The sequence below is a fragment of the Hyperolius riggenbachi genome, chromosome 7, assembly GCF_040937935.1.
Source record: "Hyperolius riggenbachi isolate aHypRig1 chromosome 7, aHypRig1.pri, whole genome shotgun sequence".
In the NCBI taxonomy this organism is placed as follows: Eukaryota; Metazoa; Chordata; class Amphibia; order Anura; family Hyperoliidae; genus Hyperolius; species Hyperolius riggenbachi.
In genome coordinates, this window is record NC_090652.1 from 43,923,845 (window position 1) to 43,950,861 (window position 27,017).

Consider the following 27,017-nt stretch of genomic DNA (forward strand, 5'->3'; position numbering starts at 1 on the left):
TGTACCGCCATGTAGTCATAAATGTAATAAAGATAATAGGTTCCATAAACAGGGACCAGCAACGCTAACCCAGCAGCAGCAGCAGCAGCACATGTGATGGAACAGGAGGAGGCGCAGGAGGAGAAGGCCACGCTTTGTGAGACACAACAACCCAGGCCTTGCATGAGGACAAAAAGGGTGCGGATAGCAAGCTTTGTACCGCCATGTAGTCATAAATGTAATAAAGATAAGAGGTTCCATAAACAGGGACCGGCAACGCTAACCCAGCAGCAGCAGCAGCAGCAGCAGCAGCACACGTGATGGAACAGGAGGAGGCGCAGGAGGAGAAGGCCACGCTTTGTGAGACACAACAACCCAGGCCTTGCATGAGGACAAAAAGCGTGCGGATAGCATGCTTTGTACCGCCATGTAGTCATAAATGTAATAAAGATAAGAGGTTCCATAAACAGGGACCGGCAACGGTAACCCAGCAGCAGCAGCAGCACACGTGATGGAACAGGAGGAGGCGCAGGAGGAGAAGGCCACGCTTTGTGAGACACAACAACCCAGGCCTTGCATGAGGACAAAAAGCGTGCGGATATAGCAGCAATGCTTTTTGCCGCCATGCAGTCATAAATGTAATACAGATGAGAGGTTCAATAAACAGGGACCGGAAACGCTAACCCAGCAGCAGCAGCAGCAGCAGCACACGTGATGGAACAGGAGGAGGCGCAGGAGGAGAAGGCCACGCTTTGTGAGACACAACAACCCAGGCCTTGCATGAGGACAAAAAGCGTGCGGATATAGCAGCAATGCTTTTTGCCGCCATGCAGTCATAAATGTAATACAGATGAGAGGTTCAATAAACAGGGACCGGAAACGCTAAACCATCCCAGATGTTCATCGGTCATGTTACTTGGTTGGGGTCCTGGAGTGTTGCGTAGTCGTTTCCAATCCAGGATTGATTCATTTTAATTTGAGTCAGACGGTCTGCATTTTCTGTGGAGAGGCGGATACGCTGATCTGTGACGATGCCTCCGGCAGCACTGAAACAGAGTTCCGACATAACGCTGGCTGCCGGGCAAGCCAGCACCTCTATTGCGTACATTGCCAGTTCGTGCCAGGTGTCTAGCTTCATGCCCGGTTTCAGGTCCAGCGGTGCCAGCCACAAATCCGTCTGTTCCTTTATTCCCCTCCAAATTTCCTCCCCTGTGTGCTGCTTATCCCCAAGGCAGATCATCTTCAGCAACGCTTGCTGACGCATGCCAACAGCTGTGCTGCACTGCTTCCACGATCCTACTGCTGCTGGTGCTGGGTTAGCATTTCCGGATGAGGTACAGCTTTGAGATGCGTTGGAGGAGAAGGAGTCAGAGAGGTAGGTGCTGCTGTTGTTATCCAGTGGGAGGGACGGCGGTGCAGCTGTTTGCGGCGTGGGCAACACCCGCGCCGTAGCAGGTGAGGAATCGCTGCCAGGCTCCACAAGGTTCACCCAGTGCGCGGTAAGGGAGATGTATCGACCCTGGCCGAACGCACTCGTCCAGGTGTCAGTGGTGAGGTGAACCTTGCAGGCAACAGCATTCTTCAAGCTTCGGGTTATTTAGCTGACCACGTGCTCATGCAACTCAGGCACTGCAGAGCGCGCAAAGTGGTAGCGGCTGGGAACCACGTAACGTGGGATGGCCACTGACATCATGCCCTTGAAGCTGTTTGTCTCCACCACTCGATATGGCAGCATTTCGCAGGCCAGAAGCTTGGCTATGCTGGCTGGCTGTTACTGCCACGGCCCGGGGGTCATTTGCTGGCAATTTCCTCTTGCGCTCAAACATCTCAGAGACAGACAACTGAACCGTAGCGCTGCACACCGAAGGGCTGTTGGTTGTTGTGTTTGATGAACACTGGGAGACCTCAAGAGCACTAGTCCGGAAAGTGACAGTGTCAGCATCGTCTGATGTTTGTGAATGTTGTGAACCACGCAATGGCTGGGCTACTGCTGCTGCTGAGGCGGGTCTGGTGGTGAGTCTGGTGAACCCAAGGGAGGCAGTGTTGCTGGTGGTACCCTGTCCTGCCGCGTTTGCCCACAGAGTGGGATGTTTGGATAGAATGTGGCGGCTCATGCTGGTGGTGGAGAGGTTGTTAATACTTTTCCCCCTGCTCAGGCGGGTCTTGCACACCTTGCAAATCGCCATGGTAACATCCTCAGTGCAGTCTTCAAAGAAAGCCCAGACTTTAACTGGCTGAGGACTCGGACCTCGTGCGTGATGTGCTGGTGCTGCTTAACCCACTGCTGGACGCTTGAGAGGTCATCCAAGTAATTATCTGGTCCTGTTCTTTTGGATCTGTGAGGGTTGTTGTCCTGGACAACATGGGCGGTATTGAGTGGGTTTTCTTGGGTGCTCACCTGTGGCCTGTACGTGAACCGTCAGGGGAAACACCTCTTCCCTTGCCCCTCCCTCTTTCACCGAATTTCTTCCTCATTTCACTTATCCTTAAAGTACACGCTGACTGGCAGCAGTACAGTGGCAGTACAGAAATGCTATACAGTGGTGGGTGAGCGGTGTACCACTATTGTCAGCAGCGACACAGAGCACAATGCTATACAGTGGCGGGTGAGCGGTGTACTACTGTTCCCAGCAGACACAGAGTGGAAGTAAACACAATGCTATATAGTGTGGCTGAGCCGTGTACACAGAGTGGCATTAAACACAATGCTATATAGTCTGCTATATAGTCACCCCGAACAGGGTGATGTTCTGCAGAACTCGAACAGTGGCAAACACTGTTCGCCCAACACTACTGGCAGGGAACGCAGATTTTAGTACCTAAACACACGGTACAACATGTTTTCCGGGGTCGGACTCTGAGGCACATACAGATGGTCCCGATCATCATCCTCATCATACAACTCTTCTCCTGAGTCTGACCCACCCACCACCTCTGCCACCCCAACATCCCCAGACACAGACCCCTCATCGTCCTCAACATTAACTTGGGATGCTGGCCTGAGCCAGACCTCCTCCTCCACATCAGGCCCCATCATCTCCTCAATGGCAGCCCTCATTAATCGCTCTGGCGACGGACCGATGGACACAACGTTCTCCTCCGGGGAGGGCTGCTGCTGACCACTGGCTGCTGGGGTGGATGTTATAGCTTATGTTATAGCTTGCCCCCTCCATCGGCCCCCTCCTGATTGGCTGGCGGCGCCTGATAGGAACATATGGAGGCAGAAGCCGGGAGGAACAGCGATCGAACTCGCTGGTGCGGGGGACAGCATATGGGTCAGCGTGTCTGACCAAGACTGCCAGTTACTCAAAATGGGCATTTCAAGACGAGCGAGGCAGCACTCTGACAGATGAGACTTCGTGGAACGCACGCATGGACACCGCTGTACACGGAAGCATCAGGCCAGGAGGAAGTGGGACAGCAGGGGTCAGCATGTCGGGCCGCTGCTGCGGCCATGATTGACAGTGCCCTCAAATGATTGGCTGGCATCTAAAGAAAGAATATGGAATTGGAGGCCACGTGGAGACTACCTTTAAAGCGAGTGACACACGCTGACGACCGATGTTTATGTGTGGGCCCGCTGGTTCAAATGGTTACATTCGGACCATAAGACGCACACACTTTTTTCCCCCACTTTTGAGGGAGAAAAAGTGCGTCTTATGGTCCGGAAAATACGGTAGTCTGGCTGAGCGGTGTACACAGAGTGTCAGTAAACAATGGTATATAGTCTGGCTGAGCGGTGTACACAGAGTGGCAGTAAACACAATGCTATATAGTCTGGCTGAGCGAGCGGTGTACTACTGTTCCCAGCAGAATCAGAGTGGCAGTAAACAATGGTATATAGTCTGGCTGAGCGGTGTACACAGAGTGTCAGTAAACAATGGTATATAGTCTGGCTGAGCGGTGTACACAGAGTGTCAGTAAACAATGGTATATAGTCTGGCTGAGCGGTGTACACAGAGTGGCAGTAAACACAATGCTATATAGTCTGGCTGAGCGAGCGGTGTACTACTGTTCCCAGCAGACACAGAACAGTAAACAGAATGGTATATAGTGTGGCTGAGCGAGCGGTGTACTACTATTCCCAGCAGACACAGAACAGTAAACAGAATGCTATATAGTGTGGCTGAGTGAGCAGTGTACTACTATTCCCAGCAGACACAGAACAGTAAACAGAATGCTATATAGTGTGGCTGAGCGAGCGGTGTACCCCTATTCCCAGCAGTCACAGAACAGTAAACAGAATGCTATATAATGTGGCTGAGCGAGGTACACAGAGTGGCAGTAAACAGAATGCTATATAGTGTGGCTGAGCGAGCGGTGTACTACTATTCCCAGCAGACACAGAACAGTGAACAGAATGCTATATAGTGTGGCTGAGCGAGCGGTGTACTACTATTCCCAGCAGACACAGAACAGTAAACAGAATGCTATATAGTGTGGCTGAGCGAGCGGTGTACTACTATTCCCAGCAGACACAGAACAGTAAACAGAATGCTATATAGTGTGGCTGAGCGAGCGGTGTACTACTATTCCCAGCAGACACAGAACAGTAAACAGAATGCTATATAGTGTGGCTGAGCGAGGTACACAGAGTGGCAGTAAACAGAATGCTATATAGTGTGGCTGAGCGAGCGGTGTACTACTATTCCCAGCAGACACAGAACAGTAAACAGAATGCTATATAGTGTGGCTGAGCGAGGTACACAGAGTGGCAGTAAACAGAATGCTATATAGTGTGGCTGAGCGAGCGGTGTACTACTATTCCCAGCAGCGACACAATGACAGGGGGGACCCTGGCTAGCGTGGCTGGAGCGCGAACTACCCTGCCTGCCTACCCAAAGCTAAACCCACAGACAAATGGCGGAGATATGACGTGGTTCGGGTATTTATTTACCCGAACCACGTGACAGTTCGGCCAATCAGAGCGCGTTCGGGTCCGAACCACGTGACCCGTTCGGCCAATCACAGCGCTAGCCGAACGTTCGGGGAACGTTCGGCCATGCGCTCTTAGTTCGGCCATGCGGCCGAACAGTTTGGCCGAACACCATCAGGTGTTCGGCCGAACTCGAACATCACCCGAACAGGGTGATGTTCTGCAGAACCCGAACAGTGGCGAACACTGTTCGCCCAACACTAGTTTGGGGCAAGAGTTACCTGGTTTCCAGCTCTGTTCCAACACCAAGGTCGAGCGGACATCACATTGAACTTTCTCATAACTTGGAGACGTACAGAACTTTATACTCGTCACTAAATACCCCCCTTTCCCAAACACTGAATCAAAAGATCAGTTACTGAATATTAGGGTGGCAGAGATACCGTGTGTAAGGCTTAACCTCCTTGCCGGTTTTCCCGACCTGAGCTCGGGGTAGAAAAAAGCAGCTGCTATCGGTGATCCCGAGCTCAGGTCGGGGTAGGCATTGCAGAGCTTTACCTGCAGTTGTGGAGTCCCGCGCGCGATCTCACTGCGCAGCGGGACTCCAGCCTCTCTCCCCGGCAGTGTGGGGTCTTTCCCTGGCCGCCGGGATCCCCCATGTCCCCGCTATTCTTCCGGGGACCCGGCAGCCAGTTGAAGCAGCGCAGCCGTGGTGGTGGCAGCAGAGCGGTGGTGGCAGCGTGACGTCATCGGGGGCGGGGCTAACATTGAAAACGAACTTCTCTATATCAGAGAAATATAGAGAAGTTCGTTTATATGTATATTAGCGCCATCTTGTGGGCAAAGAGAAAACTGCAGCCCAGGAGCCCAGGAAGGTAATTTTTTTAAAATTTTGCTGCAGATCTCCCTGCCAGAATGATTTTTTTCAGGTTTTAGGGTCTGAAAGAGTGAAAAAAAATTGCACCGCTTTTAGACCCTAAAATCTGGAAAGAATCAGACCGCCAAGAAGGTTAAAGTGTACCAGAACTGACGACATATAAAAAATCAATGCTTCCTCCAGTCCCATAAGCATGTGTGAGTCCCTCGCCATCCTCCCGTGGTCTGCCGTTGAGCCGCCATCAGCCCCGGTAACAGACTTGGTCCAGTGTAGTAGACCTGGACTGACACTTTTTTTTTTTTGATCTATTGCTGCTGCCTCCTTTACACAAACTCAACATATATACGTGCCCAGTTTGTGCCTCTGTCCCGCAAATAAGACATACAGGTTCATCCTGTCAATCAGTAGTGGGTGTGTGCATGCATGCATTCCCACAGCTCATTCATGTTGGACTTCCTCTGCAGGGATTGGTGAATGGGAGCATGTGTTCCCGTGTGACACGGCTGTACCCTCCTGAGGCTGGGGAGTGATCAGCTGTCATAGGCTGAATCACCCTGATTGGCTGGCGGCGAAAGGGAGGGAGGAAGCAGGGGGGATCAAAATAAAAAAAAAGTGATTTTTATTCAAAAATAAATAAAATAAATACTTCTAAAAAAATAAACAAACAACTGTGGAGTGATCAGACCCCCCAACAGAGAGCTCTGTTGGTGGGGGGGAAAGGGGGGGGGGGATCACTTGTGTGCTGTGTTGTGCGGCCCTGCTGCTTGGCCTTAAAGCTGCAGTGGCCAATTATTAAAAAAAAACAGCCTGGTCTTTAGGGGGGTTTAGCACTGTGGTCCTGAAGTGGTTAAGTTATGGCCAAATAAATGGGAGGAGTGCTTAAATATAAAAATGGCTCTTGCGGGAACAGTAAAATAGCCTTTGGGGTTAAGTTTTTAAAAGGCAGCAATTAGTAAGGTAGAATGAGATGCTTCTGAAATTATTATTATATTTTTGCAGCAAAATTGAAATTTTATACAGCTTTTTAAAGGGGATGTGAAAGAACTAAGCCTGCAACTAGATAATATTTTTGCAGAGGGCTGCTGAGTAGTGATGGGCGAACACCTGGATGTTCGGGTTCGGGAAAGTTCGCCGAACATGGCCGAGATGTTCGGCATGTTCGGGCCGAACCCCGAACTTTCCGAACATCCAGCTTTTGGGGGCCATATGGGGTCGCAGGCATAAGGGGGGAGCATGCCCCGATCGCGGGGGGGGGTCGGAAATTCCCCCCACCCCCTCCGCTAGCGCTCCCCCCTCTGCCCGCTTCCCCATACAAAAGTTTAAGCAAAGTACCTGTATAGTGGATGGCCTGGCAGTGGGCGGCACTGTGGAGTGAGGAGGAGGAGTCCGGAGAGTGACGAGTTGAGGGAGGCCGGGCAGCGGGCGGTTCAGCGGAAGTACCCTTGTGGTACTTCCGCCCTTTCTCTGACCTCACGCCCGCTGCCCGGCCTCCCTCAACGCGTCACTCTCCGGACTCCTCCTCCTCACTCCACAGTGCCGCCCACTGCCAGGCCATCCACTACAGGTACTTTGCTTAAACTTTTGTATGGGGAAGCGGGCAGAGGGGGGAACGCTAGCGGAGGGGGTGGGGGGAATTTCCGACCCCCCCCCGTGATCGGGGCATGCTCCCCCCTTATGCCTGCGACCCCATAGGGGGGCAGTATTCGGCCGAACAGGGCCCTGTTCGGCCGAACAGGGGCCCTGTTCGGCCCTGTTCGGCGGCCATTAGAAGTTCGGGGCGAACCCGAACTTAAAAGGCCGAACACCATCAGGTGTTCGGCCGAACGCGAACATCACCCGAACAGGGTGATGTTCTGCAGAACCCGAACAGTGGCGAACACTGTTCGCCCAACACTACTGCTGAGGACACACAGTGGTGTTTTGGGCCATTTAATTGGGCCATTACCAAGCTGCATAAATAAAATCATTAATTTTTCAATATAAGCATCTTATTCACTATGTCTATTTGCAACAACATTCCACAAAGAAAAAAAAAAAATATTTCCACCGATTGGTAAAACCTTAATGTTTCTGCAGCTATAACACTTATACAGTAAAAAGAAATTTTCTGTATTTGGATATTTAAATTACATGAGTTTAAAATAACACAATGGTTTAATGATGATGCAATGTTAATATTATTATTATTACTAGCTGATGACCCAGCGTTACCCAGATATGTATTTGGCTGGTGTTGACTCCGTCTACTGGCATAACAATAAGGGAAGCAGCCCCTGCCCCAGCCGGGGGTCCAGCCCGTTTGGGGGGGGGGGCAGGAGGGGTTGCAGCATGAGGGGAGAGCTTTGCACATCAGCGGGGACAGTCCCCCCCTCCCTCACCTTAGACTCTCCCCTCTGCGCTCCCCTCCTGCATCTATCTAAGAGGCAGCAGCTATAATTACCTCCATTCACCACGGAGGTCTCCGATCTGCAAGGGCTTCACCTTACTTCCTGTTAAAACAGGAAGTAATGTGAAGCCCTTGCAGATCGGAGACCTCTGGTGGTGAATGGAGGTATTTATAGTTGCCACCGCCGCTGCTGCCACTTAGGTAGATATAGGAGAGGAGCGCAGAGGGGAGAGCCTGAGGTGAGGGAGGGGGGGACTGTCCCCCCCCTCCGCTGATGTGCAAAGCTCTCACCTCATGTTGCAACCCCTCCTGCCCCCCCAAAACGGCCATGAGCGGGCCCCGGGGCGCTCAAATTTTTTCAGGGGGGCCCGGGGACTTCTAGTTACGCCCCTGGCTCCATCCACTTTTTCTAGCCCTAACACACAATTACTCAATGACCAAGTTTGTGACTTTTGGGGTCTTTGGCATAAATAATTTGTAATTTCAAAATAAGTTAATATTATGCTCTTGGTGAAGAGTAGTATTGATCAAACACCCAGGTATTCGGGCTCGGGTCGGCTCAGCCGAACATGGTCCAGATGTTTGGGACATTCGGCCGAACACCAAGCCTAATGGAAGTCAATGTGGACCAAAACTTGCAAAATGAGGGAAACTTCTGCAAAATGGGTTGGAAATAGTGGGGGGGCATTTACACATAGTAAAAGACAGTAATACCTGCGCCAGATACAGTAAAATACCATACTTTTTATTAAGAACCGATAGATTAAAATCAATTGTAGCAGCCTCCACCTGATAGATATTACAGGAAGAATGACACCTTTGTGCTAATTGACATCATAACACCACCACTAAAACCTCCTTTATGATTCCGCACTCTGGCGTTTTCTATCTACCTATACTTGTTCTATCAGGGCATTCACTTGGATAGTTTTCATCAAGGACAAAATCCTCTTATTGATATGTCCTAATTTTTCAATTGTATATTTCGCCAAGAATATGTCCAGCTTCACAGTCACTAATAGACGTTCTTCCACTTTACTCAGTATAACTTGCAATGAAGATGGTAAATAGAGTCATTAATACTTGCGGAGGTGCACCTCGTTTTAACTCACTTTTACCGTGATGATCCAGGAAAGGGAAGAGGAGAGGGTCTCAGATTCCTCATGATTTAGAGACAGCAGAGTTCCTCTTTTTTCTCAGCAGTGGGGAGTCTCGGCCGAAGACTCACCCGGGCGTCTTTCAAACAAACGCTCCCGCTGTTTTCCGTAGTCCGGACCCAACAGATTGACAGACCTCCGGCGTACTCTACCTGTTGTTCGGGTGACGTCACCACTCTCAAAGCCAATCAGCCGACATGTTTCAGTAGGCACGCCTACCTTCCTCAGGGCTCTTTTTACACATAGATCTTAGGCTCAGAATAAAAGCAGGGACGCATGTTTGCAGAGCCAATTATACTTGACTGCCAATAAAACAAATAAAACTCCCCAAAAAAGGCATATGTGTATGGGGAAAAAACTGCACGCTTAAGGCCAATGCAGTTTATCGCCATGCATTTATAAATTTTATACAAATTAGATCCTGAAAAGTTGTCCGAGTACCAATGGGACCGGCAACGCTAACCCAGCACACAGGATGGAAGAGGAGGTACAGGAGAACAAGGCCACGCTTTGTGACACAACCCAGGCCTTGCATGATGACAAAATGCATGATTAAAGCTATGCGTTTTGTCGCCATGCATTGATAAATATAATAGTAATAAGATATTCCTGAAAAGCAGTCCTACCAATGGGACCGGCAGCGCTAACCCAGCACACAGGATGGAAGAGGAGGTACGGAGAACAAGGCCACGCTTTGTGACACAACCCAGGCCTTGCATGAGGACAAAATGCATGCTTAAAGCAATGCATTTTGTCGCCATGCACTGATTAATATAATTTTTATGGGCATAACTGTTCCCAGCTGGCACTGAAAGTACTGTTTTTTTTGTTCAACAATAAGTAACAGTAAAATTCAATAAACTGTGTTTTTTATGGGGACAACTGTTCCCAGCTGGCACTGAAAGTATTGTTTTTTTTTTCAACGATAAGCAACAGTAAAATTCAATAAACTGTGTTTTTTTATGGGCACAGCTGTACCCAGCTGGCACTGAAAGTACTGTTTTTTTCAACAATAAGCAACAGTAAAATATAACAAACTGTGTTTTTTATGGGCACAACCCTTCCCAGCTGGCACTAAAAGTACTGGTTTTATTTTTCAACAATAAGCAACAGTAAAATGCAATAAACTGTGTTTTTTATGGGCACAACTGTTCCCAGCTGGCACTGAAAGTACTGTTTTTTTTTCAACAGTAAGCAACAGTAAAATGGAATAAACTGTGTTTTTTAATGGGCACAACTGTTCCCAGCTGGCACTGAAAGTACTGTTTTTTTTTCAACAATAAGCAACAGTAAAATACAACAAACTGTGTTTTTTATGGGCACAACGCTTCCCAGCTGGCACTGAAAGTACTGTTTTTTTTTTTCAACAATAAGCAACAGTAAAATTCAATAAACTGTGTTTTTTTATGGGCACAACTGTTCCCAGCTGGCACTGAAAGTAATGAAAGCATTGCAGTGGATGCTGGCAGTGCCTGCTGGCAGTGGACTGGCAGTGCCTGCTGGCAGTGGTGAGGTAGGGGCACTGTGGCTGCTGCCAGTGGTGAGGCTGGGGCACTGTGGCTGCTGCCAAATGCCAATGCCTGACAGTGGTGAGGCTGGGGCTCTGTGCTTTCTGCTGGGCCACTGGCAGTGATGAGGCAGGGACTCTGTGGCTGCTGCTGGCAGTGGTGAGGCAGGGGCTCTGTGGCTGCTGCTGGCAGTGGTGAGGCTGGGGCACTGTGGCTGCTGCTAGTGGTGGTGAGGCTGCCTGGGGCACTGTGGCTGGCCTGGCTGGCAGTGCTGGCACCTAACTGCTAGCTCTCCTACCTACCCCATGCTAAACCTCAATGAGAATGGCAGAGCCAGCCGCGCTTTCGGGTGTTTATATACCCGACCACGTGACCCACTCGGCCAATCACAGCTATGGTCACAGCCAGCTATGCTGTGTGACCATAGCTGTGGAAAAAGCATTGTCACCGCTTATTGGCTGCCTGCAAGGCTCCAATAAGCGAGGGGAGGAGATCGAACAGTGCAGCCGAGCACCATGCGGTGCTCGGCTGTGCTCGACCCGAACTCGAACAGGTGAATGTTCAGGGAATAACGAACAGTGCCGAGCACTGTTCGATCAACACTGTTGAAGAGGTTCAAGCATTGAAAAGTTGTTCCATGTGCTAGTTCAGCAGCTGGCCTGATGGAGAAACATAATGGGCTATTGAAAAATGGATGGATGGTAAGGGCTGGGGACAAAATTCAAAATTGGATTGCAGAATTCAGTATTTCCACAGCTTTCCCCAAAGAACAGGGGCATGGTAGATCTTTAGGATAGGTTGGGGGGTTCCTGTTAACATCCTGTAAACATGCTAGATTCTCCCTGGAGGATACTCTAACCTGTTACCTTGTCTAAGTTTAATCCAGCATGCGTAGATAGCTTTAGAAAGTGTGTGTCTCTTCTGCCCACTTCTTAAAGGACTACTATAGTGAAAGAAGTAAGCAGTTAACATCTGACAGAACTGACAGGTTTTGGACTAGTCCATCTCCTCATGGGGGATTTTTAGAATTTTCTTTGTTTTCAAAAGCATTTCCTGAGGAGCAGTAGCTAAGTCTACCTGGCACATTAGTAAGATACCAGCCAGCCTGGTCAGTCAATTGGACTGTGCAACTGTCATAGGGAATGCTTTTGAAAACAAAGACAACCCTGGGAATTCCCTATGAAGAGATGGACTAGTCCAAAACCTGTTAGTTCTGTCAGATTTTAACTGATTACTTTTTTGGCTGTAGTGGTCTGTTAACTCCTTCACCACTAGGGTTTTTCCCCCCTTATGGGACAGAGCAATTTTCATCTTCCTTCCATTCATTTGCACATAACATTAACAACAAAATGATCTATATCTTGTTTTTTTGCCACCAATTAGGCTTTCTTTGGGTGATATGTTTGCTAAGAATTATTTTATTCTAAATGCATTTAAAGGGAATAATAAGGAAAAAAATGAAAAAAAAAATCATAATTTCTCAGTTTTCAGTCATTATAGTCTTAAAATGAAATGTGCTACTGTGGATAAAACCCACACATGTTATTTGCCCATTTTGTTTCAGTTATTACAACATTTAAAATATGTCTCTACTCCTAATTCAATGTATTGTATGGCAACAATATTTTATTTGGAAATAAAGGTGCATTTTTCTGTCCGTCACTAATTACAAGCCCTTATTTGCAAAAATAACAGTAATTTGCCCTCATGACATACATATTAAAAAAGTTGAATCCCTAAGGTAAATGATTTATGTATTTTTCAAATGTCACTTTTATACACAAGCAGATTTTTTTTTTGTGGTAACCAAAGGAGAGTGTGGGAGGTAAGGGGTTGGTTAATAGAGGATCTTATATATTTTTATTTACTTTGATATATAGGTGTAATTTTACTATTTGCCCACTAGATGACCCCTCTCACTTTATTACGCCTGTGTACTGTGAACAGTAGACTGAAAGTGGTGTGTGTATGTTTTGCTTTCCCTTTGTTAATGACCACCGGCATCTCATTAATGCTAATGATCATTGATCACAGGCACTTTGATCGGTGAATAAGAACTGTGTTCCTATTCACTGATCAGTGTACTAACAGGAGGCGACAAAAATGCACATGGGAACACGTGCGGGTGTGCATGGAGGGCGATCATGGCGGCAGACTTATATCTACGCCCTTGGAACTTTAGATGAAGTCTTGCGTGGCGTAGATATACTGCCCACGGGATGATAAGTGGTTAACTTGTCAACCCACATCAGTGGGGTATTGTAGTTAGTTTGAAAGGGTTATGAAAGGCCAAGTTGAAGTCCTACTCTTTCTCTATGCTGCACAAATCTGGAGATGAAGGACACTGGTGGAACTCTCTCTTGAAGACTTAAAAAGGATTGACTCTGGCTGCCTAAGGCGAAAGACAGCATCAAAGTCTTCAAATGACTGGAAGTTAATGTGAAGAACCAGACAAACAATTATTCTCAATTTGCTGAGAAAAGATTTTATTTAGTAAGACTGCATTCAATAATGTATATGAGAGCACAAATTAAAGCAGTTGCCAGCAAGGCACGGCATATTCTTCATTGTACGGTTTGTCCAGAAGTTCTCATCTTCCTTAATGAAGTAGCTGCACAGAGCAGAAACCCTTGTTGCCCATTTTCAGGCATAGGCAGAAATTAATGCATGCAAGCTGAACTATTGTTTGCCATTAAAGCGGACCCAAACTCTCACAGAGCAGACTTATAATTCACTGCTGTGTGATGTGTTCAGGCAGATGAAACTGTGTAATCTTATATACTAAAAGACAGTTGTAATACAGTGTGGACACAGTGCTGCACATGCGTAGGGATGCTCACTCAGATTCTGCGGAACACAGAAATCGGAAATCAGATTTCTATGGAAATACCGCATTATTGCAACTCGGTAATTTTAGACCAATCACAGAACTCGGAAGCAATCAGAGAATGCAGAGATGACTCGGAAGTATTTGGCCAAACAGAGAATGCAAACAATTACCCACCCCCTAAAAAAAAGAAAAAAAAAAGACTCAACGGAATTGGAAAATGGAAATCTGCAAAATTGGTAATAGGCATTGGCGGTAATCGGAATGTCTGCGGCAACGGAAATTAGCATTTCCGACCATCCCTTTGCATGTGTATTACAACTGCCTTCTGTGATCACAGCAAGGAAGGGATACGGGGGGAGGGGGGGGCATTTGCATACGACAGGCTAGCATTCGTCATTCGTGAAAATGAGAATTCCAGTTAATAAATCAGGAGATTACTGGTTATCTCTATTGGAGTCTAATTAACATAGCTGCTTACAGAAAAAGAAAAAGCAATACTTCTGAGAAGAAGATGACAAATAATGTTGATACTGATACAAGGATGACTGAAAAGAAGGTTTATTTTTACCAGTGAGTATAATTATTTTGGTGGGACAGGCATGTAGTCTTCACAGAACAGGCCATTAAGATAAGTGGAGCAAATGACTCTAAGAGAATAGGTGAAGCTTCCATGATTCAAGTAACAGGTTTCCAGCTTATCTCCGGAAGTCAGTGGCTTCTCGCACTTCCCAAGAAGGTCATCATCATATCCATTGTCCTCATCCCACACTTCAATTGTGTATTTTTTATAAGCTGCAAGTTCCACAAAATCCAATTCATAAACAGCGTTCCACTTTGGATTGTCGTTATTCCAGATGGTTTGTGTTCTTGTATCATCAGAACCAAACTTAAATTTCACATAAGCATCAGTCTTTGAAATGTAATCACCCCACAGGCCTCTGGCTTCTTTGAAGGTCACATGGAGTTTGGCTATCCCTTTTTTTGTTGGACAGCAATCAGATGTTGTGTGTTTAGAGGGTGGACAAATGCAGGAGCATGTTCTTCCATGGCTGGGAATGGAATGGCCTGAACAGGAGCAGTTCTCTTGTATTGCCATTGCCTTTATGTAATTACTCACTGCAAGCCTAAGGTTCTCTTTCTGAGGACCAGCAAATTTCACCAAGTTGTGGATGGGGTCCAGGGAGTAAGACACCAGGCCTGGATCAGTCTTGAGGCTTTCCATCCAGTTTTGAAACTCTGCACTCTTTTCTTTACCCGCTGAAAGGAGATCAAATGTTGCTTTTCCTCCTTTTACCTATGAAATGACGCAGTGTTATTATATGTTTTGCAATACTGCTGAAATAATTTACTGGGGTTTTTCTGCCTTGCTGCTAACAACTATACAAATAGTACTCCTACTTAAATGCTCTTCATAACTCATGTTTCCACACTGAATACACTTCCCTTAAAGCCAAAATCGTGTTTTTCAAAGGTCAGTGGTCCTTTAAGTTCTTTGACCCACCGGCCTATTTGTGGTGGGGGATTTTTCCTTTGCCTCATCTATATATATATAAAATTGGGCGTGTGTGTGTGTATGTATGTAAGTGCTGCGATCACTCAAAAATTAACGCCTTGACCGTTTTGCAACAAAACTTAGTATACAGATCCCTTACTACCTGAGAAGATATTGTTTTGGGGGTCTTGCATTACCCCTGCACACCTGAGTGGTACCACAAACAGCCAATCAGATTTCATTCATTCACGTCAAAAGAAAAAAAGGCTGCCCTTCTCGCAGTAATGAAGCCAGAGTCCCCAAACTTGGCACAGCTGGTCACTTGGTGACCGAGGTTACAAATTCAGGAATAAAACAGCAAATAAAATTTCAGTCGTTCATTTGAAATGAGAAAATGTAAACTGTAGCCATTCTTAGACTGTTAATCACAGGGTTTCCAAACTTGGTTTTTGGGTGACTGGGATTAATATTCAGGAAAGTGGGTGGAGCCTACAACAGCCAATCAAAATTCCCCTATTGATTTTCAAGGGGAATATTTAAATTTTTGCCATTCTTACACAGTTAATAGCAGAGGCCTCAAACCTGGTACAGTCGATCATTGGGTGACTGCGGTTCAAATTCAGAAAAGGGGATGGAGCCACAGACAATCAAATATCTTTGCTGGATTTACTGCTTCTATTCACACATTTTTGATGCCTTAAACCTGAAAGCTCACAAACTTGCTCATTGAGTGACTGTGTGTCAAGGTTACAAAAAGTGGGTGAAGCCCCAAAAAATTGCTGGGAAAATGTAAACTGCCTGTCCTTAAACTTTGCACAGTTAGTCTTGGGTGACTGGTATTAATATTCAGGAAAGTTGGTGGAGCTTACAACAGCCAATCCAAATCCCCCTATTGATTTTCAAGGGGAATATTTAAATTGTTGCCATTCTTACACTGTTAATAGCAGAGGCCTCAAACCTGGTACAGTCGGTCATTTGGTGACTAGGGTTCAAATTCAGAAAACCGGGCAAAGCCGCAAACAGACAATCAGATTTATTTGCTGAATAAACTGATTCAATTCACACATATTTGATGCCAGGAACCCAAAAGCTCACAAACTTGGTCATTGAGCTATTGTGTGTCAAGGCTGCAAAAAGTGGGCAGAGCCCCCCAAAAATCAGTGGGGAAATGCAAACTGCAACCATTCTTACACCGCTAATGGCAGGGTTCTTAAACTTTGCACAGTTGGTCATCACTGAGTGACTGGGATTAATATTCAGAAAAGTGGGTACGACCAAGAACAGCCAATCAAAATTCACCTATTGAATTTCCAGGGGAATATTGAAGTTGTTGCCATCCTTACACTGTTAATAGCAGAGGCCTAAAACCTGGTACAGTCAGTCATCGGGTGACTAGGGTTCAAATTCAGAAAAGAGGGGCAGGGCCACAAACAGCCAATCCAATTTGTTTTGTTTCTATGGAAAAATTTAAATTATTGATACCGAGGAACCTGAAAGCTCAAAACTTGGCCATTGAGCTTCTGTGTGTTAAAGGATACCCGAAGTGACATATGACATGATGAGATAGACATGTGTATGTACAGTGCCTAGCACACAAATAACTATGCTGTGTTCCTTTTTTTTTCTCTGCCTGAAAGAGTTAAGTATCAGGTATGTAAGTGGCTGACTCAGTCCTGACTCAGACAGGAAGTAACTACAGTGTGACCCTCACTGATAAGAAATTCCCATTTTTATCTCTTTCTTGCTCTCAGAAGCCATTTTCTGCTAGGAAAGTGTTTTATAGTTGGAATTTCTTATCGGTGAGGGTCACACTGTAGTCACTTCCTATCTGAGTCAGGACTGAGTCAACCACTTACATACCTGATATTTAACTCTTTCAGACAGAAAAAGAATAAAAGGAACACAGCATAGTTATTTGCGTGCTAGGCACTGTACACACACATGTCTATCTCATCATGTCACATATCACTTTGGGTATCCTTTAAGGTTTGAAAAAGTGTGTGGAGTCAACATTAAAAAAATACATACCCATACATAACAGAGAGTCATAAGCTAGTATCTAATAAATTGGTACCAGAAATGCATCATTCTACTGCATTGTAAAGGCAAACGCCCATGATTTGTTTAGCATGCCTTCCTGGAAGCATTAGCCAAGCCGTATGTGATTGCAAACTCTCTGGTTGCTAATGCAGGCAGAATGTAACCATAAACTTTCTGTGCACCAGTTGAAATAGCCCAGCTGGGAGATCATTAGACTGAAGTTCCTTGTTTGATCCCAGGTTTTGGCATGATGTCTCACATAGGCAAATGCAGGGTGGGGGGGATTACAGCTGCCCAGGATCCCCCCTCAGGTCAAGGCCAGGGCAGTGTCAGGGGACAGGCACAGGTTGAGACAACATGATATCTGCAGACATCTTGCAGCTCAACATGGAGCAGCAGTGTGTGTACAGAGCATGGAGCAGCAGTGTGTGTACAGAGCATGGAGCAGCAGCGTGTGTAGAGAGCATGGAACAGCAGTGTGTGTACAGAGCATGGAGCAGCTCTGCTGAACTTAACACAGCACAGAGCCAGGTATGAGCACAGCCCTTTGCCTCAGCTGTGTGAATGCTTCACTTTACACTTCATTACCAATGTCATCTGTCCTCATTATCATTTGTATCCAAACTGCTCCTGATCAATTCTGTTGTCGAACAGGAGCAGATCAGGTATTTAGGAAATTATTGACAGATCCATGATGTCCTACCATATTATTATACTGTATGGTGTGTGGCTGCGGGAGACCTTTCAGGAATCCCCCCCCCCCCCCCCTTGAAAATCCTGGGTTTGCCCCTGTCTCATTATTAGAAAAAAAACATAATAAATTACAGCTAAAGTGTATGGGCATTAGAGGCTTGGTCAGATAAAGAAAACATGTGCTACCGCTCTGCAGTGTGATATTCGACAGACTGGAATGTAGGGGTAAAACAATCATTTTTTTCATTTTTATTTAAACAAAAATAGCCATATTACTCATAATAGGTGGTACCTATCATCATAGAATTAGCTTATGTGCAAATAATCTAGCAGTTTTAATGACAGATTGGGCCAATCCCCCTTTCATAGGCTTCACATGGAATTTGGCTCAGCATCTTATAAAAAATTTTTTTGTAAATTTGTGACACTGAAATTGTATACAAGTGAATCCTACAAAAGAATTATAATCCCCCCCCCCCAAATAAATAAATAAAATAAAATATTGGTGACTATTAGCAGGGCCGGTTCTCTAATGAAGCAATGTAAAATATTTGCATCAGGCACAGAGATTACAGGGGCAGCATGTTTGTACTGTGTTTATACTAACAGCATGCAGTCAGAGTAGGAGGAGAAGCGAGAGGAGAGCGAGGTGAAGAGGTCATCATTGGGGAAAAGTAGCTTGTTGTGCTGTGTGAGGAGTCTGAAAGTCTTACAATGCCTATGTGCATTTCCTCATAGTGAAGCTATTTCACTTGTGACAAGTGTATGCTATATCTCATTAAAAGTAGCAACAAGGATGGAGGAAACGCTGGCACCACCGCTGCACAAACCAAGGGAGCAGAAGCCAGGATCTCAGAACTTGTGCACAGGAAAAGAGCATTCCGCTACACCAAGGCTGGGTATAAAACTTTGCTTCAACTCTATTTGCGCATCAGTAGACACATACAAAGGCTGACGCGTATCGGAGCTCCAAAAGGCTCCTTAATCATAGCCAGCATATACAAACTCATCACTGGTTTAAATAGTCAAAAGCCCGCCCACAGAAGGCATGGCCATCTTTCTTAAAGAGACATACATAAATATTGCATATAAAAATGTATGATACAAACCAATACATAAAATGCAATGGATTAAAAAACCAAAGATGACATGGTTAGGCATCAAGAATGTTTAAGCACAATATATACTATGTTTTAAACCGAACTCTACACAACACAGTACATAGAATGCAAATATCAGACCACTGTGGACATCTATTGCATCAGGGAGGTTAAGTTCTCACATCATATGTTAAGCTGATATCCATTTTGAAAATCAATCCTGTGGGTAATCGTGTGCCCAACCTCCATATCCAAAAGCCCTCCCGTTTTAACAATAGCCTACGTAGGTCGCCCCCTATAGGTGAAAGGATCACTCACTCTATACCCTGAAAGTGAAACTAGCCATGACACCCCGATGTTCCCTTAAGAAGTGTTTTGATACACTGGAAACCTGTGTGACATAAGTTTCATTCCTAAGGCACCTCCCAGGTCCGTTATAGTGCTCCTCAATACGCGGTCTTAAAGGACGGGTGGTGCACCCCACATACTGTATACCACAAGCAGTACAGGTGATAAGATAAACAACATTACTGGAATTACAATTAATGTATTGTTTCATTTCAAACCTTTCATTTTTAGAAATGGAAACAATTTCCCGTGTTTGGTTGTGAACACAACAGTACCTGCAGGTGCTATAACCACACCTGAATGAACCCTTATAGGACAACCAAGTAGGTTTAGGTTTGGGTGAGGCGGAGAAAAAGCTCGGAGAGAGGCGAGTCCCTAAAGTAGGGGCACGACGTGCCGAAAAGGCACACCCTTCGTTTAGGATTATACGGAGCTTGGGGTCCGAATGCAGGACAGGCAAATACCTCTTGATAATACTTATAACTTTATTGTACTCCAAACTGTATGGAGTCGTAAAGGTGACACTTCTTTTTTGCCTAGTCCTGCGTCCGGCACCTGCGCCCAGCAAATCCCGACGATTCCTCTGCAGCACTTGCTGTCTGGCCTTGTTAATCAACTGGCTATCATATCCCCGCTCCCGGAGCCTCTCCTCCACCAAATTCAACTCTTGCCCCAACCAATTTGGATCAGAACAATTGCGGGCCACTCTTACCATTTCTCCATAGGGAACAGCTCTTAGTGTATGGCTTGAATGACAGCTAGAGGCTAGCAACAATGAATTGCCTGCACACATTTTCCTGAAAGTCTTAGTGACTACCCTGCCCAGTGTCCGAGACCCACATAACGTGAGATCGAGGTAATCAATTTTAGTAGGATTATGACACATAGTAAAAATCAAGTTAAAGTTATTATTATTGCAATATGTCAAAAAATTGGGCAGGATGTCGGGGGGACCTCCCCATATCAGCAGCAGATCATCTATATACCTCCCATACCAAAAAATGTGCATCTCCAAAGATGCAGAGCTCCTCCCACCACCCCATGAACAAATTTGCCAGGGATGGGGAGAACTTGGCTCCCATCGAAGCTCCGCATCTCTGGTGATAAAAAACCCCATCAAACATAAAATAATTGTGGGTCAGCAGATGATCTACCGCCAACATGAGGAGGTCTTTGACTTCAGTAGTGAAAGAGCCATACTTATAGAAATGGAAATCGAGAGCCCTGAGAGCAAGATCATGTGGGAATAAGGAATACAAATCAGTCACGTCCATCATGACCCATGTATAATGTTCTAACCACTGTATGGGCTCCAGGCTGTTCAGTAAATGAGTGGTATCACGTATGTAACCTGGTAAACGTTGGACCAGTGGCTGGAGACAACTATCCACCCACTGGCCCAGACATTCCCCCAGTGAGCCAATGCCCGGAACAATGGGTTGGCCCTGTTGGGGAAAGTCCGGCTTATGTACCTTGGGAAGATGGTAGAAAATCGGGACCACTGGCGTGTCCACCATAAGATAGTCCCTCTCCATCTCCATAAGCACTCCCAAAGAAAGTCCAAGGTCCAACAGTTTTTTAAGTTCAGCCTGGAACCGATTCGTGGGGTCCCCTTTAAGGGCCTGATAAGTATCTGTATCCCCTAGTTGACGTAGAGCTTCGGCTCTATACTTATCTGAGTCAAGGACGACCACAGCTCCCCCTTTATCTGCATTGTGGATGACAATTGAGTCATCATTCTGGAGGGACTGTAGTGCTTCCCATTTGGATTTAGTAAGATCCGACCTCGCTCTAGATGTTCTTTGGAGTTGGACCAATTCGCCCTCAACCAGATCTTGGAAGGTATCAACTACCGTTGTTCTGGCCTGTATGGGATAGAAGAAAGGATTGGAGACGGGCACGGGGCCCAGGGCCGCCCCGGCAACTGGGCCGCCGCTCACACCGGACACTAGTTCCGGAGCGAGGGCGGTCGAGGCCTCCCGGAAGGGGGGAACCTCCCCAGGCGCCGGGGCAGCAGCGTCCCCAAAACCTCCCCTGTAGGCCCGCCTCCTCTAATTCCAAGAAGTGTTTCCTCACCATGAGGTTCCTGATAAATTTGTTAATGTCTAACATAATACCAAAAACATCAAAATGACACGATGGTGAAAAGGAAAGACCTCTCGAAAGCTGGGTATCAGAAAGTTGTATGCTGGAGAGATTAATGACATTGGAGTGGTTAGTTGGAGTGAAGTGACATATTAGTTTCTTGTGTTTTCGCCCCGCCCTCCTCCTGCACCTCCTCTTTTGTTGTGTTTGTATTTCCCACATTTCTTCTTGGGGTTTTGGTAATAAGAGGTGGGTATGGTGGGAACTGTAGTTTGTGTCTGTCCGTGCTGGTCCCCCACCCCCTTTTTGGGTGCCAGCAAAGACTGACTTCATTAAAAGTAATTAAAAGAATTTTAGACCAGTGTAAGTATGAGTGAAAATCTGTTAATGTAACATTGTGAATAGATGCAGAAGATCAATTACTAAAGGCAAAAGGGCCAGATGGTGTTTCAGCTGCAGTGATATTAGGTGGCGCCGGCGATTTGGGCGCTGCTATGGGATATAATGGGAATTAAGGTGCTCTTTGAGGGGATTTTAAAAGAGTATTCTTTATTGAAATTTGAATTGTACCTAAAAATAAGGATCATAATAAAGAATTTTTTTTTAAATAATTCACACTTTCACTGCATCACCATAGACTTGCATTACTGCATAATCCGTGCCATGAAAATAAATGTGATCACAAGAATTATCAAAAAACTTTGTATATAGTCATAAAATTACATTAAATTTTGTGTCATTTCTGTGACAATAATCTTTTAATTACAATGATAATTACAAAAATGATGCAACATTTTTGAGAGATTGTAATTAGCACATTATGGACATCACTCATTATGACTTACCTCCCAGATCCGTTCATTGAACTTTTGGTGGAAACTATCCCCATTGCTTGAATTCTTAGCTTTTTCTTGGCAGTGGCGAACTTCAGCACTCAAATTTCCTGACTTATCTACAGAGGAAGCAGAAATTGTAGCCTCAACATTGAGGCAATCCTTGACCTCATCTACAGTCATGCCATCTAAACTGACTTGACAGGCCCTGACCGCTGTGATCTCTTCAATCCGACCTCCGGCCTTTGCGTGGGTGATATAATGTGTACCATATTGCGCTATAAGACGTTCGTATGTGCTTTTGGTCTTTGCATCATAGGAAGCTGGAAGGTTCTTCAGATCTTTGGCAAAGTGTGGGGTTAATGGAGCACTGGAAGACAAATGGAAACTAAAAGAAAAAACAGACACACAACATTAGATACATCCTAAGTACACCATATCCAGCAGAACATCATTCTTGTATTTGAGGATCGCTCCTCTTGTTGTGTGGCTGCTGCTTATAGGAAAATTGTGCTTCTAAAAAAAAAAAAAAAAAACAGAAAACCAGATACAAATGATCACCTTCAATGATGAGCGAAAATGCCGATATTGTTTTTGCATGCATTTTTTTGAAAATAATGTTAAATTTGACTTTTGAGCGAAAAATGCTATCATTTGTAATAAGTTTGTGATTTGTCGCATTTTTGTGCTAAAAAAATGCTCTTTGCAAATTTTTACTTTTAAAAGAAAACAATTTTTCAAATTTGTGCGGTAAAAATAATGATTTTTTTTAATGTTTTTGTGAATTCTCACCATAATGCGAAAATACAATGTTTTTTCATGAAAATTTTCTCGAAATCAAGAATGCCATTTTCAATGCGAAAATACTTTGGCGAAAATTTGTGAGCAATGCTGGCCCTGATCATTAATGCATTTGTACCACATATCTGATTTTAATCCCCTGAAAAGTTTTGAAAACCCCCAGTCTGCTTTCTTTACTATAATTCCACAGCAGCCTTTAAACTGTATAATAGTAATGATCATAATATGCTAATTATTATTACATGACATTCCGCGTACATTTTTGCAATTATGGCCATATGTAATTATGATTTGATTTCTTGTAATCCATTCGTAATTTTGTGAAATTTTTGTATAATGTTGTGCCCACTTTAGTTTGTAATAGCAAAGCCTTTATACAAGCTATCATCACCAAAATAGCTAGGTATTTTAAGGGGAATAATAGGAAGGAGGGCATTTTTTTTTGTTTTTTACACGCCGGCGATTTTTAAAATTGCCCCTGACCGCGTGGAGAATGAATGTCTATGAGAAGGTTCATATCAGCGCGGGCGGTGGGCTGTCCGTTCAGTAAAGTGTTGCGTGTACCATTATTCCACCTCAGTGGAAAGTAAAGGAGAAACGCGAAATGCTCACAAAATCGCTTTGTGTAGCGATTGTGTTCGCGGGTCAAAGAGTTCACTTCCTGACTTGCGACAGGGAGGGAATTACAAAACAGCTCAGAAAAAAATGAATCACCCACCCAAGCGGAATTGGAAAAAAAATATGCCTCAAAAAAAGACAACCGCGGATGGACGTGTGAGCCGACGCAATGTGAACAAGGTCTAAGTCAGATTTTCACAAAAAGACCTTATAGATTTTGAGAAAATTGATTTTAAAAAATGCAAAGGAAAGAATATTTTTATACAGAAAAATGACATAGTAATTGCTAAATTATGATGCAAAATTACGTTTATGCAAAATTTGTGCTCATCAGTACTTTATAAACTGTACAAAAGCTCTAATTTATCTGCATCTGTATTGAGCTGGCATATACAGAACAAGATAACCAGCTTTCTGAAGAAAATGTTAACATTTCCGGACCATGCTAGTTGAAATCTACGTCCTGTTTGTGGCCTCATATTTCTGACAGGATGTAGATTTCAACATCCCAGCCACGTGTTTCTGCTGCTACTGCTGATCGTGTCTTTCTCTCCCCACCAAAGCTCACTTGCCCTGCTGTTGGTATGACAACAGAGCTCCATGAGTCAGTCAGGAGTCGATTTCTTTGGCTCCTGACCCCATTATCACTGTAAGATGATCTCATTGGCTCACATTGAAGACAACGTCAGGAGCCAATTAGATCAGCTCCTGACCAGCTCACCGAGCTCTGCCATCATAGAGACAACCGAGCGGGTAGGCTGTGGCGACAGGTATCAGGGGTGACCGGTGATTCCATGCGACATGACATCAGTAAGCCCCGGTATTTGGTACCAGTGATCTCTGGTCCTTAAGTGGTTAAGAGCAGGGTTGCTCGTAAACTACGCCAGTGCGAATCTACGCGTCGTAGTCTGCAACTACGCATCATAGTCAGTATGTGAATTTAAAAACGCCGCTTAAGTATTTACGCGTCTAAGCTTCGCCCGCTACATGTAGTTGACATATGTATTGCGAAGTCAACTACGCGTGCGGTAACCGCATTGCGCATGGGCAGAAATATTATTGCCCTTCTATACGCATACAATTCCGCATTGGAAGGTGGAATGTACGCATATATTAGTTCACGCATGTGCATATTGAGCAGATTAATTCGGAAATGTTTCCGCATAAGGGCATAAGCGTCCGCATACACTACGCTTCACACTACGCAAAGCTTTCCTATTTTAACGAGTAGTCTACGAAATGCAAACGTACCGAATGTTTTGATTTTGAAACCGTAGATTGTGAAGCGTAATTGCGTAGAACTATGTGTAGTTCCAGCGTAGCGGAGTTGGCTGACTACGACCATCCCTGGTTAAGAGACCATCAGTGAAATGCAGTTTATTAAGAAATGGGTGGAGGTATGAATGTGGCAAATCAAAATGTGGCACAGGGTCATGTAATTGAATGATATCTTTCCCCAATCAGATAAACAGACAAACATGTGTTTACCTTTTTTTGTTTACAACTTTATTTGCACAGCAGAGTATCGATTTTCTGGATCCAGGTTAGTTTTCATGATGGAGCATGACTACAAATCATTGGGCTTGCCTTTAAAACTTTCATAGGGACTTCCTCTGTATGAACCAGTACACACTCCTTCACTGTAGTGGTTCCTGGAGTCATATAACAAGTGCAGCCATCATATCCAGCATCCCCTCACCCCTTTAATAGCAAGTATGGCCACCTTGGACCTCCCCTTTTCTTATCAAGTGTGGCCAGACCCTGAACCTGCAAAAAATAAGCCTAACCACTGTAGCCTCTTTTTTAGGCATATATCATAACTAGTGCTGCCACCTATACCCTGCAGAACTACCTCCTTCTGACCCAAAGCGAGTGCAACCATCATTCTTCTACCCCATAAGTACTGTATTGTTGTGTTTTTAGTGGTTATGGTACATTAATAAATCTGGAAATGTTGCATAAAGCCAGGTAGATACCCAGTCTTCCTTCTATTTTGGCTTTGCTCGTACATACCCTAGGAGGATCCAGGTGTGGACTGGATGACTCCCTTGTGGACTGACCTTGCAGTTAGAGCAGAAAGACCTCACGGTTTGTTTGTCCAGTATATCTCAATGCCCACAAAAGGTCTGGCCAGCCTATGTCTCCTAATCCCCTTAGTTAAAAATTTTGAAAAAGGGGCAGCAAAACACAAAGACTTCCTACCTGCTCCAGTGCAGTGACTCTACTCCTCATCGCTGTCTTCAGGAGCTGCCCATTGACACAATTTTCAGCAACTTTCAATGTTCCTGCACATTACCTGACATGCAGAGACATCATGAGCCTTACAGAGGACAGTGATGTGGAGAATGGACCCAGCAGTGGAGCTGATAATTAGTTCTGCTGCACTGTTCTACATTTGCAGAGTGGATCAAGCAGAGTGTTGGAGAGAACAGTGTTGGTACGTTAATTTAGAACAACCACCCTGGCAATCCCAGAGTTCTTCTAAGTGGGACAGTTCACTACTGTTCTTTCTTGCCCATAACAGTCATTCATGGGACACTAGCCATAACAATAACTCATGTATAATAACAAAGAAATGATGGACTAGAAATATTGTGCACGTATACATTCAGCCACTGATAAATACCTGTAGTATGTGCACTCCAGTTTATGGCTGAGGAAGTTGTACTTGTCAGTGAGTTTTTTACTGTTGGCAAATTTGGCCATATCTGAATGGGAACCACCAATAGCTGTACTTGCTTTCACCGTCTTTACTTCAACATCCAGCCCAACCTTCCAGTCATTCTGTACAGAAGAAGTTGCCTCATTGGCTAGAGACGCTGTAGAATCAGATGATGAGCTAACAATGTCTCTGGAGCAGGAGGTCTCAGGTCTCCAGTCTACCAGGGCTTTGGGAAGCTTCTCAAGGACATTTTTGCTGTGTGGGTTGCGGCAAAGGGTACATGTTTTACCAATTTTCTGCAAGTCAAGAAGAAAAGAGCCAGTGGTCTTCATGGTCACAATATTTACTCCTTCTCCCAACAGAGTGTGACCAGGAACAAACTTGGCATTTCTGCAGGCTTTTCCTGTACCTGGTTCACATCCATATGTGACCGTCGGTGGGGTTGTAGACAAAGTATGTTGAAGAATGTGGAACCCAAGGAGAATGTGGAGGATTAGGTCCATTATATTTGTTCTTAGGAAAAAAAATAAGAAAAGATAAATGATAAGGTGCATAGATAAATGATAAGGTGCATATTGTGACCATGAAGACCAAGAGTTTGTATGTTCTCTCCGTGTCTGCGTGGGTTTCCTCCGGGTACCCCGGTTTCCTCCCACATTCCAAAAACATACAGATAAGTTAATTGGCTCCCCCTAAAAATTGGCCCTAGACTACAGTACTTACACTACATAA

At 45.1% G+C, this 27,017-nt stretch overlaps 1 protein-coding gene across 1 annotated transcript; it reads right to left on the reverse strand.

The window, feature by feature from the left end:
- Window positions 1–14,193: 14,193 nt before the first annotated feature.
- On the reverse strand, window positions 14,194–26,788 carry LOC137525994 (perforin-1-like). The gene is made up of 3 exons (XM_068247204.1): window positions 26,250–26,788; window positions 22,217–22,592; window positions 14,194–14,907 (listed from the first exon to the last, which is right to left on the reverse strand). The coding sequence occupies exons 1-3, from the start codon at window positions 26,786–26,788 to the stop codon at window positions 14,194–14,196; spliced, it is 1,629 nt and encodes a 542-aa protein (XP_068103305.1).
- Window positions 26,789–27,017: the final 229 nt, after the last annotated feature.